The sequence below is a fragment of the Neltuma alba genome, unplaced genomic scaffold (genome assembly GCF_004799145.2).
Source record: "Neltuma alba isolate B1F8T4 unplaced genomic scaffold, ASM479914v2 tig00013190_pilon, whole genome shotgun sequence".
Taxonomy (NCBI): Eukaryota; Viridiplantae; Streptophyta; class Magnoliopsida; order Fabales; family Fabaceae; genus Neltuma; species Neltuma alba.
The window spans coordinates 64,718-76,862 of NW_021637496.1; the positions used below are offsets into that span (position 1 = coordinate 64,718).

The 12,145-nt window shown below is 34.6% G+C and overlaps 2 protein-coding genes across 2 annotated transcripts; one reads left to right on the forward strand and one right to left on the reverse strand.

Moving 5' to 3' along the window:
- Positions 1-3,923: 3,923 nt before the first annotated feature.
- LOC114735228 (LOB domain-containing protein 22-like) lies at positions 3,924-4,697 on the reverse strand. The gene has a single exon (XM_028922904.1). It carries the CDS (start codon positions 4,695-4,697, stop codon positions 3,924-3,926), a length of 774 nt encoding a protein of 257 aa, XP_028778737.1.
- Positions 4,698-6,120: 1,423 nt separating this feature from the next.
- On the forward strand, positions 6,121-12,092 carry LOC114735230 (chaperonin CPN60-like 2, mitochondrial). The gene is made up of 16 exons (XM_028922905.1): positions 6,121-6,231; positions 6,537-6,668; positions 6,953-7,112; positions 7,631-7,749; positions 9,013-9,108; positions 9,196-9,300; positions 9,794-9,880; positions 9,984-10,073; positions 10,165-10,245; positions 10,404-10,472; positions 10,548-10,625; positions 11,010-11,105; positions 11,192-11,291; positions 11,428-11,532; positions 11,612-11,716; positions 12,010-12,092. The coding sequence occupies exons 1-16, from the start codon at positions 6,172-6,174 to the stop codon at positions 12,090-12,092; spliced, it is 1,566 nt and encodes a 521-aa protein (XP_028778738.1). The 5' UTR covers positions 6,121-6,171.
- The last annotated feature ends 53 nt before the right edge of the window (positions 12,093-12,145 follow it).

A 12,145-nucleotide genomic window follows, 5' to 3' on the forward strand; every position in this document is an offset into this window, starting at 1 on the left:
CCACCTCTGAAATTTTGAGAATTGTGCCAGCCACCATGGTTATTACCAGAGTCAAAGCTTCACCTAGAATTTGAATGAGAGTTCTCAGCTTGAGTAGTATTAACAGAGGGCTGAAGAGTCAAAGTGGAAAGTTGAGATAGCTGCTTGAGCATCTGGTCAAAAGCTAAAAGAGATGACTATGCTTCGACCCAAGTCAAATTAGCTTGGTCCATAAGTTTTACTACGATGGCATTATAATCAGCATCCAGTTCGTTCAGGGTATGAAGAATTAGGTCATCGGTGCCATTAGGCGCTCTGGCAAGCACAAGTTCATCAAAGAAGCTTTTCATCTTGGCTAAATAGACATCCATTTTCAAGGAATTCTTCCTGGTATTATGAAGCTTGGTCTTAATGGCCATGACTTTGGCCTTTGTAGAAGCATAAGTTAATTCTCAAGCACTTTGCCATAAATCTTTAGCAGTTTTGGAATGTAGCAACTGAGCAGAAACTTCTAGTGACATTGTATTGCGCAGCCACCCAAGAAACTTCTAGTGACATTGTATTGCGCAGCCACCCAACTAACATATAGTCAACCGAATACCATTATTCAAAGGCCGGATTGGATTTTGTGGTTCCTGCAGCATTGGGAATCTATCGTGGAGGTGCACTAACAGTGCTGTCAATATGCGACGCAAGCCTGTTTCCCTCAATGAGTGGTCTAATAATGGATTCCCAGATGAGATACTTTGTACGGTCCAGCTTGACCGCTGTCGTCTGACTAGAGGAGCTAAAAAGTGGATAGGTCTTGACAGATGATAAAGCGGACAATGAAACTGAGGAGGCTGAATCGATAGTGAAGGGTGCCGCCATTCCTTGCTCTGATGCCAATTACTTTCGAAACATCTACATAAGGATTAAATGACCCGCCATGATAATTTTCTGTAAAATATATTTTTTATTTTTTAAGTGTAATTTGTTAATTAGTTAATGTATAATTTTTTACCAATTCATAATTTCAAATTTAAATTTTCTTTACATTTTTATCATATAATATTAATTTGGTGTTATTTATTTTTCAAATAAAATTTCCATTTTCAATAATTTGGAATTTTATCATATAAAATGAATTTGGTGTTAATTACTTAATTTATCTTCTTTTTATTTTTTATTTTCAGGCTCTTGTTGTTGTTGTTGAATATACTGATAATAAGAAACTGGTGATGGCAATATTGCTGCAATATTAGGGCTATACAAATGATTTGGAGTAGTATCGGCAATCTCTTGAGGATGAGGATGTCGATGAAGATGATGATGATGTTGGCAAGCCTGGGCACGAAACACAGCAAGTTGTTGAAGAATAAGCTCCAGTTCAGCCTCATGGTAGTTTTGGGCAATATTAGGGTCTATGCTTTTGTAATTCATTGCTATAAACTTTGAGAACATATGCATTGGATGCTTTGGCAGTGAATGAGATATATAATCTTCTAAAGCTTGTTGCTGATAAATTCGATTTGCACGCCTTTTTTTTTTTGGGGATTCAGCTCCTTTACTTGCATGCTATGGTTTTACCACTCTACATCCCTGTATCAAAAATGGAAGCTCTTTAATAGAAATAAATTTTTACCTAATAATTTCTTTTAAACAAACCTAAGCATTTAAAGCAACAATACGAGGTTTGATTTTTTCTAGGTAAAATTTGTGGGATTTTATTGATATACAGTCTTTGTAACATTTTGTTATACAACATAACAAATAAAATAACTAAAATTATGGTGAAATTTGCTGAAAAATCCTCCATCACAAAAATTATTGCCCAAAACTACTTAAAATTTGTTTAAGAACCTAGATGTAACTTATGTTTGGGGGATATAATTCTTTTTCAATTGTATGCATGGCTAAAGATATTTGTACATAAATGAAGTCTAAAGATATGCTACATACAGTTGAAAACAAATTATACCATTGACCCGCTCCAAGAATCTAGGTTTTTATGTATGCTTGGGCAATGAGGTATTTCTTATACTCAATAAACATTTTTTTTATTTTTCCGCATTTCAATAAAAATTTAGAAATTAAAAGTGTGTATATAAATTAAGATTTTGACTTCAAACTTTTCCCATTCACAATAAACACTCATTGATGGCTTACTTAGATGAACAGTAGTAGGGTTTCTAAACATATATTTTATGATTTTTTTGCCCTTTTGTCAACGATGGCCGGATAATTGGAAACAACCCAATGTTCAAATGTTCAATCATCACTACTACAAAAAATACATTTAACGGTGGTTAAAATAAGTTTTTTACGGTGGTTTTGAGATCGGCGTCTATGCCATCGACATAAAATGTAGAGGATTTCACAGCGGTTTAAGAATCGCCGTGGTATGTGACCTTTCACAGTGGTTATATAAATAACCGCCGTGAAAATTTTTTGTTTTTTTAGTCTACGTTTCACCCTACTGATCAAGATGGAACTGGAGAACAAAGCCTCAAAAGAAGTCTCTTACCAGTTAAAAGCATTATGATAGAGTAAATATAGATTTTTTCCCGCCGTAATAGCGTTACTTAGCTTCACCTTCAGCCACCAGATTGAAGCAACTAAGATTTAATAAAGATAAAATCAAAGACTTAGATCTGATAAAATCAAAGACTCAGATCTGCTAAAAATCAGATCTCTTTAAACTCAGATTAAACATCATATTTTTAACCAAAGAAAATAATCATATCAAACCACAAAAACTATGAAATCCACAAAAAGAATGGAGGTGAAAAACTCAAAAATAAGAATGAAGAGGATGAGGCGATGGTGATAGCAACAACAACGGTGATGGAAGAACATGGCGGAAATGATAAAAGCAATGGATAAACGCCGAAAAATGTAGGAGGAGGAGAAAATAGAGTGAGGATGATATGGAGACTATGAGCTCTGATTATGAAAAGTGAAAACTATTGTGCAATGGATTTTAAAATTCTGATAGATTTTTTACGGCGGTTATTTAAAAAACTGCCATTAAAAGTCCGCTATAATTACAGAAATGCCACTGTCATTTTTTTATAATGTTTTTTCTAATAACCGCCGTAAATTAGCATCGTGAAAACTCTTTTTTATAGTAGTGCATAGAGATATTGGTCAAATTTAACTCTAAAAGTTGCAGATATAAGCATTTAATCTATTTCACATACTTAGTCAATCAATACAAAAATAATACTCCTTTGGGACTATTTATATTATTAATAATAAGCCATAATATGATTTTCAAATTAAAGGAAAATGGATGTAAATCTTCTGCATCTCGCCAACGACATGCACGATTAATGTGCATTTCCCAAAATTCTCCAATATTTGACATCACAACTACCAAAGACTCGATTTAATTCATCAGCAAGTTTCAACAAGCACAAAGAAATTTATTGATGAACAATATGATTTAATATGTAAAACAAAAACTGTACATCTTCGTCGTATATCTTTTACCGATACGATCATGAAATTATCTTAAATGAACGAACAGATTGAGCTGTTGATTATAATCAACAGCCGCAAACAAATTAGTTGTCACTCAAGGATCGACAGGTTATAGAGTCTTTATTGTATTTGAGAATGATGGAGCTAATGAAACCAATAATAAGGTTCTATTTTGCACATAAATTTCAACGATGATGTCTCTAAAGTAAACTCATACTTTAGTATTAGTATATTTTGTACAAGCTATATTTTCTACCTTTTTCCAAAACTGTATTTTCTGAACGAATCCCTTCTACCAAAACTTGAAAATGAAATTGGGAAATAGATCATAATGATGGACAAAGAAGAACGAAATTGCAGAAGAATTTCATATAAATTGCAAAACTTTGTGTTCCTTATAAATTAATAACGATGATATAAAACACACATACTCCATCTGCATTAATTATTATTATTGTTCCACTAGTAATTCTTCAGGTTCAAAACCTGTCATCACGATGAATATCAAGCATAGACGAAGAAGACGACGACTTATGATCATTATACAATTCATCACCCACATAACCACTTTGTTCATCCCCACCATTCTTGTTCTGCAACGACAAAGACGACAAAGACATTGAATCCTGCGAAACCCAATAATTAACATCGTCCTGCAAATTATTATTATTACTCTGATGATGTTGATGATCCTTATTAACTACCATCATATTCATCGTCGGCTCTTGTTGTTGCTGTTGAATATACTGGTAATGAGAAACTGGTGATGGCAATACTGCTGCAATATTAGGGCTATACAAATGATCTGGAGTAGTATCAACAATCTCTTGAGGATGAGAATGCCGATGAAGATGATGATGATGGCGAGCCTGGGCACGAAATACAGCAAGTTGTTGAAGAATAAGCTCGAGTTCAGCCTCATGGTATTGAATCTGGGCGACAAGTTCTTGAATGTGCCTGTAACAACCTCCGACGGGGTCAGCGGCTCGCATGTCGGACTGATAAATGATGCTTCGCATGGCTTCGTTGCGACTGTGAGGGTCGAGGTTTTCGATGATTCTGGTGATGTTCCGGACACCGAACAACTTATGGGCGTTGAGGAATTGACGTTGTCGATCGTGAGGGAAATAAGGAGCGAGAATACAGTCAGGAGCACACTTCTTACGTTGGTACTTACAAGCAGCACAAGCCTGGTTATTGTTGTTGTTATGGTGGTTACTGGTATTATTATTGTTGTTATTCCGAACGTTCATGGCAATGCGAAGGTTTGGATTTCAGAGAAAGAAGGAGAGAGAAGTGCGTCGGCGACTCCGGCGGGAAAGGCTGGGGGATGAGGGAGAGACGGAGGTTAGAGAGATCTCCTGAAATTTCTGGGCTTTAGTTGAAGACAAACCTCAGAGATATATATAAGTAGGAATTAATTAAAATGAGAGATTGTGTGAAATGAGAGATAGAGATAATAGGATTGTTTGCATTACTACTTGTGTGATTATACCTATAAATAGCATTTTCTGGGTTAAATTTAGGCACAATTCATTGAAGGGAAATCGCAATCAAAGAAATATTAATGCATGCACACATTATTATTATTTATACTTATTAATGATGGTTAAAATTCAATTTTTCTCAATATTATAAAATAAAATCGCTCGCTCGTATCTATAATTTGATGTTTTGAATGTTAAGAGAATATATATTACAAAAATATTATTTTAAATTTGTTACTACAGAGTGATAACTTCTTATTTTTATGGTTGTTATTAAGAAGATTCTAATAACTAGTATATTGAACTAACTCATGAGTCATATGTAAGTGATATATAGGGATTCTCATACCCTAGACAAATAGTTCAAAATTTAAATTTTAGAGACATACCACTTGCTCTCAATTAGAGTCAGGAATGAGTACAACGGTTGCCCTTCTGATTTTTTTTTTTTTAAACCATGAGCCCTTTTTGATTATTTCATTTTATTATATATATTGTTTTTTTGCCAACTTTATTATATTTTTTTAATGTTATTGATGATGTCACAAATATTTAATTCTTATTGTGTTATTTGTAAAATTGTAGTTATTCAATGTTTTTGCTAAAGATGTTCAATTTTTCAAATATGTTTTTTTTGCTAAGGAGAATATCGAATATGTTTGATATAACATGTTCCTCTCCCTCGGTAGTGTTTGTTTTTTCATTTTTTTTTTGACCAGCTTGTTTGTTTTTCATTTGGAATTTAGAGAATCGTTTGATTTATATTATACGCATTTGATATTCTTGGAACTTCTTCTATGCGTTTAATTTTTTTATTTAAAATTTATGAATAATTTTTTGAAGTAATATATTCATTTAAAGCAGGCAATGGATAATTGGATATGTACTGCCGTGCTCCCATTCCTTTTCATTTTGTTGCATTTCTTCTCATCCTCTCATATTAAGAAAAAATGTTGAGAACAATTTTTTTAATATTTAATTAAATAAAATTAAATTCAAAATAATGAAATGCCATTTTAAATAAAGAAAACTCGACTTCACCAAAAAAAAAAAAAAAAGAAAACTCGAGAACACAAAAGGGAAAAGGGAAGGAATGTGAATTCCTGGTCCCGAAGGGAGAAAGGAAAAGGGAATCACAAAGCACTTAAACCCTCTCTAAAGCCCTCTTGGCATACTTGCTCTTGCCAGTGGCCATCCCTTCCGTTCATCTGCTTCACCGCATTCATTTTTCGATCTGGCAATGCATCGAGTAGCTTCCAAACTAGCGTCGTCCATCGGCTCCTCCTCTTCCAAAAAACTTGTAAGAAATTTTCCTTCTTTCTCGAGTGTTACCTATTTCATTTGCATCTCAAAATTTTCAACCTCTGGTCACTCTCCCTTCCAAACTACAGAATGAGCGTTTCTTTTTCTCTTCTTATTCTTTTCGTTTGTGCTTGGATCAAAATAGCAAGCTTTTCGTATCTGGGTGATCATAGAACATATTGCTTCAATATTGTTTACTACTTTCTGCACTAGTTTGTGCTCTTGTTTAGCTGGGCGGTTGATTTCTGGATGGATTATTTGTTGGTCTGATTTCCCCCTTAATTTTTAATTTTTATTGGACAGGTATGTAATCGGATAATATCCAACAGAAATTATGTGGCAAAAGATATCAACTTTGGAATTGGGGCACGCGCTGCTATGCTTCAAGGGGTTTCTGAGGTTGCAGCGGCTGTAAAAGTAACAATGGGACCTAGGGTACTGATTCCGGATCACTTGGTTCTTCTTCGTTCATGCTAGTTACTGGTTGTGACTATTATAGTGAACTCTGGTGGTCATTATGTATCTTTATGAATTCTCTTGATGCTGACAAGGTCAAACCTTTCTGGTAGTTAGGGGACGTATTCTTATTACTTGTCCCTTCGAATGAATGACTTTTTCAAATTTTTGTTGCAAGTTAGAGGCTAAAAGCTATTACTGAAACTTGTGACTAGCCATAATTCAAAATGGCAAATGACTTTCATTTCGAATGATTGGTTCAGGGCCGCAATGTAATCATTGAGAAAAGTCATGGAAAACTCAAGATTACAAAGGATGGAGTGACCGTTGCCAAAAGTGTCAAATTTGAAGACAAGGCCAAAAATCTTGGTGCTGATCTCGTGAAGCAGGTGGCTAAGGCTACCAATACTGCTGCTGGCGATGGTGATGACTTAGAGATTTTGTTCCTAAATAAATATGCAATGTTGCGAAATGAGAGATTGATTTTTATTCAATATTTAGCTGTATACATAGATAATTGGCTTTACAATACCTTAATGCTTTAAACTCTAGATAAGTTAGATCAGCTAAACACTTCTGACAATTCTTTGGTAGCCAATAATATAAATTACCGCTATTTCATCAGGTTTAATGAAGACTTTTTGGTAAAATAGTTTTAGTCTATGAAAATTACCTTTTTTTTTTTTTAATAACTTGTTTAAGTGATCTAAAGCTACAGATCAAATGGAAGAAAGAAGTTTTAAGAGAAGATTATATGCAATAGCAGTTGTGACTCTTTACCTGCACATTTTTCTTAACAGTCTTAAGTTTGAAAATGGATCTCTTAATTGTTTTCAATTACCTTACTAGCTCTGGTCACTTTTTACTTTCCCGTCTCAGGCAATATGTAGCTAATGTTTGATGCTTTCTAATCTTACATAGTCATTGTTCTCTAATTCCAGGTACCACTTGTGCAACTGTTCTTACACAGGCTATACTTACAGAAGGTTGCAAAGCAATTGCTGCTGGTGTAAATGTCATGGATTTGCGAAATGGTATAAATAAGGCAGTTGATGCTGCTGTAATTACTGATTTGAAAAGCAGAGCATTAATGATTAGCACACAAGAAGAAATAACCAGGTGCTAGTGATTCTCCAACAAAGTTTTCTTCTGCTGGTTTAATTTTGATTAAGATAGTTATTATCCCTTTGGTTGGATGGGAGAAAATTGAGAGGAAAGAAAATGAGAGGAGAGAAAATGGAGGAGAAAAGAGAAAATGGAGAGAAAATATTATCACCTCTCATGTTTGGATGGACAAAAGAAAACAAAAAGGAAAGAAAATGAGTAAATATATGAATGACTAAAATACCCTTTCTGTTATATCAAAATATATCTTGATTAAAATCAAATTAAATATCATAATGAAAAACCATATTTACATTACCATAATCATATAATTTAAAATCAAACTATTTGATAAAGATATATTATCATGTTATTATATCTTAATATCAAATAGTTTTGTAACAAAAAAAAAATTTTTTGTGTAATGTAATGTTAAAAAAACCAAAACAACGACTCTACTTGTTTTTTCTTTAAGTTCATGTTAGAAGGATTTTTTCAATTTAGTTATTTATTTTCAATGAAGCAAACATAGAAGAAAAACTTGATAATAATAAATAAAGTGAAAAACTGGAAAAAAAAAAGGTATTATTTAGCTGAAAAAAAAACATTATAAGGGTAGAGAATCTTCTCATTTTCTCTCCATGTGTGAAGGGAAAAGTTGGGAGGAAAATGAGATGTGGAACCCACCTCATTTTCTCTCCAACTTTTCTTTCCTCCCACTTTTCTTCCTTATCCAAACAGGAGAAAAAAACCCTCCCCTATTTTCCTTCCTCGTTTTTCTTCCCCTCTCATTCTCTCTCCATCCAAACATAGCATATAGGGTCTATGCTTTTGTACTTCATTACTATAAACTTCGAGAACATATACATTGGATGCTTTGGCAGTGAATGAGATATATAATCTTCTAAAGCTTGTTGCTGATAAATTCGATTTGTACACCTTTTTTTTTTTTGGGATTCAGCTCCTTTACTAGCATGCTATTGTTTTACGGCTCTACATCCCCATGCAAAAAATGGAAGCTCTTTGCAATTATGTTGTGCATGTGACAATTTTATGCTTAGTAGTGCTTCTTGTCTTTTCCATTTTCTCAATATAGGATGAGCTTTCTCTGTATGTTGATTATGGGAATTACTAGATGACTTAAAACAGCTATTGTCGGTACTAGTTTATTTATTTATTTTAATTTGTTGTGCACCTATTTCCTATATATGATTACTAGGTTGGAACTATATCTGCTAATGGAGAGTGTGATATTGGGGAGCTTATTGCAAGAGCAATGGAGAAAGTTGGAAAGGAGGGAGTCATTACTGTTGCTGTAAGCAACTTTGCCCTTTTTCTTGGGTGCATTTAAAGTTGGCAAATTTTGAGGCCAGATTATTAGAACTATGGTTAAACACTGCAGGATGGGAACACTTTGCATAATGAGTTGGAAGTGGTAGAAGGAATGAAGCTGACCAGAGGCTATATATCTCCTTATTTTATTACTGATCATAAGACCCAGAAATGTGTAAGTCCTGATTCAACATGTAGCTGCTAACATCTTTGCCAGAAACTCTCAACTTGTTGAACTTAAACGTTGTTTGCATTTTTATCTTAGTTTTGCTGAAAATCGTTTTGTAATGGCATATTTGGGACATAATTCTTCATTGTCTTCTTTTAATTATTCAGTCCTATGTCATCTGTTAAAGTTAATTCCTCCAGAAGACAGGCCTTGGCCTTGTTAATCTCATCTTGCTATCCTTTAATCTTGCATAGAATATGGATCCAAGGCTCTAGCTTATTCCTGCTGAAGCTTAATTTACCGATATTGCTAAAGATCTTCCTAGATTTATTGTTACTTTTTTAATGACAAGATCCTCTATTTTTTCTTTTTATTTGTTTGTCATAAGCTCTTTGTTTATTCAATTGTGTATGGTGTAAATAAAAAGCTTCTTTCAACTTGATTTAGTTACTTGAATTGAGCATGATCTGTTGAATAATAGTCATTTTCGTTTTGTTAGGAATTGGAGCATCCCCTTATACTAATCCATGAGAAGAAAATATCAGATATGAGCTCACTGGTGAAAATATTGGAGCTAGCAATGGAGGTGGCCAGGAAAATCATTGAATGTGTTGATTTGCAATTAAATTTTGGTAAAATAATAGTTTAGAGTCTTCTCATTGCTAGTTTTCTATTTGAATTTTGAACAGAAGCATAGGCCACTCCTTGTTGTTGCGGAGGATGTTGAGAGTGAGGCTCTGGCTATGCTTATACTCAACAAGCATCGTGCTGGGCTTAAGGTGATTATGTGTCTATTTGTACTGTTTTATACTTTGTACTTAATTTTGTGTCTACTGGCTTTCCATATTCACAAAGTTTCTCGTGTTTTAGGTTTGTGCTGTAAAAGCTCCTGGTTTTGGAGAAAATAGAAAAGCTGGTTTAGATGATCTAGCCATTCTTACGGGAGGAGAGGTGAATATTCTACCCTCATCTATTTTTCAGATATTGTGCAGTAGATTTGTCCCCTCTAGTTTTTAATAAGGATCAAGGAATTGTGTAGCTGAGGTCTAGCATGTTGGAATAGAGCTTGTTATGTGTCGTGTGAATATTAATGATGTGTTCAAAAGCAGGTCATTACAGAAGAACGAGGTTTGACTCTAGATAAAGTCCAGCTAGAAATGCTTGGTTCTGCCAGAAAGGTCTGTGGTTGGAAGCTATATAATGAGTTTTAGGCTCTCCCGACACAAATGCCTAACTAATTTAAGGTGCAACAGGTTACTGTTTCTCTTGATGATACCATTATTCTACATGGCGGTGGGGATAAGAAGCTCATTGAAGATAGATGTGAGCAGGTAGGATTTCTCGTAAAGTGTTGTTTTCTTGAAATGCATGAGATTTTTTAATTATACTTCCACCTAAATGATCGTCTATATATCTGTTAAGTGAGGTGACAGGGCATATTTATATCTTCCGCAAACAGAAATGACCCTTTCTGAGAGCAGTAGAATATCACCTACAGCCTATAGATGTTACTTAATATGTGCTCTTCCGGATTTAACTGAAGAAATGTTTTCTCTGCCCTCCCTCCTCTCTTTCTACTGTTTCCTCTTTGATTGTATATGCTTCCTATTCTCTTCGTAACTTGAAGAAGATGCTCCCTTGTTTGTTTTTTGTTTGTTGTTTGTTTTTTTTTTGGGCCGGGCATCTCATGATGTTTAAAATGTGAACATTTTTAGCTCAGGGCAGCAATTGAAAAGAGCACTGCCACATTTGATAAAGAGAAAGCACAGGAACGACTATCAAAGCTTTCTGGTGGTGTAGCTGTTTTCAAGGTTCGTCTCGTAGCCTTATAAATTCTGTTATAATAATAAATATGTTTACCTTATTCCCACTTGGAAATGGAACCAAACTTTTTCAGGTTGGAGGGGCTAGTGAAACAGAAGTTGGGGAAAGGAAGGATAGGGTAACTGATGCTATAAATGCTACAAGAGCAGCCGTGGAGGAGGGAATTGTGCCAGGTGACTCATTTTTGTTCCTTGCTGTTTGATCGAAAAGTATACAGAGAGAGCCGAGCAGCATATGCAATTTGTTCTTGTTCCCTTTCTATAGAGGTCTTTCCATTTATTTTGGTTAAAATGTAATTTGTCTAATCAGGCGGTGGAGTTGCTCTCTTATATGCTAGTAAAATATTGGGCAACCTTCAAACCCGAAATGAGGATGAGAAGAGAGGAGTGGAGATAATTCAGAATGCACTTAAGGGTGTTTCATTGGCTAAACACTTCCTCTTTGGGCATTCTAGATTAAATCATTACTAATGAATCATATTGGTCTCTGCAGGCACCTGCATTCGCAATAGCTTCTAATGCTGGTTTTGATGGTGCTTTAGTTACTGGGAAATTGTTGGAACAAGACGATGATAAATTTGGTTTTGACGCCGCTAAAGGTTTGTACTCTCAGTTGTTTCCAATGTGAAACCATGCGGAACCCTAATATGGTTATAACTTTCTCCTGCTAGTATTTTTCAGAACTAAGAGATATGCGTGCTCTATTGCTTGTTCTCAAAGTGGAATTACTTCTGTTGGTTTAAGTACATTTGCACAATCCTGGTTATTATGATGATGTTTTATGTTTGCTATGAGTTTTTTGAGTAGCTCTACTCTTGTCCTAGGGTTGGTTTCAAGTCATTATTTGTTGCTTTTTGGTAATTAAAGGTTATGTTGCTGTGTGCTGAAGCAGGTGTTTATGTTGACATGGTGAAGTCCGGAATTATAGATCCTCTTAAAGTTGTCAGAACAGCATTGGTTGATGCTGCCAGGTGAAATTTTAGCAGTGCAAACTAACCATGTTCTACCCATGCATGCGCATGTTCTTT

What these genes read in the sequence shown, in the direction of transcription:
- LOC114735228 (XM_028922904.1), bottom strand. Translation starts at nt 4,697, where the DNA reads ATGAACGTTCGGAATAACAACAATAATAATACCAGTAACCACCATAAC.
- LOC114735230 (XM_028922905.1), top strand. Translation starts at nt 6,172, where the DNA reads ATGCATCGAGTAGCTTCCAAACTAGCGTCGTCCATCGGCTCCTCCTCT. An exon ending in AAGTAACAATGGGACCTAGG is followed by an intron (nt 6,669 to 6,952) that starts GTACTGATTCCG and finishes TGATTGGTTCAG; the next exon opens with GGCCGCAATGTAATCATTGA. An exon ending in TATTGGAGCTAGCAATGGAG is followed by an intron (nt 9,881 to 9,983) that starts GTGGCCAGGAAA and finishes AATTTTGAACAG; the next exon opens with AAGCATAGGCCACTCCTTGT.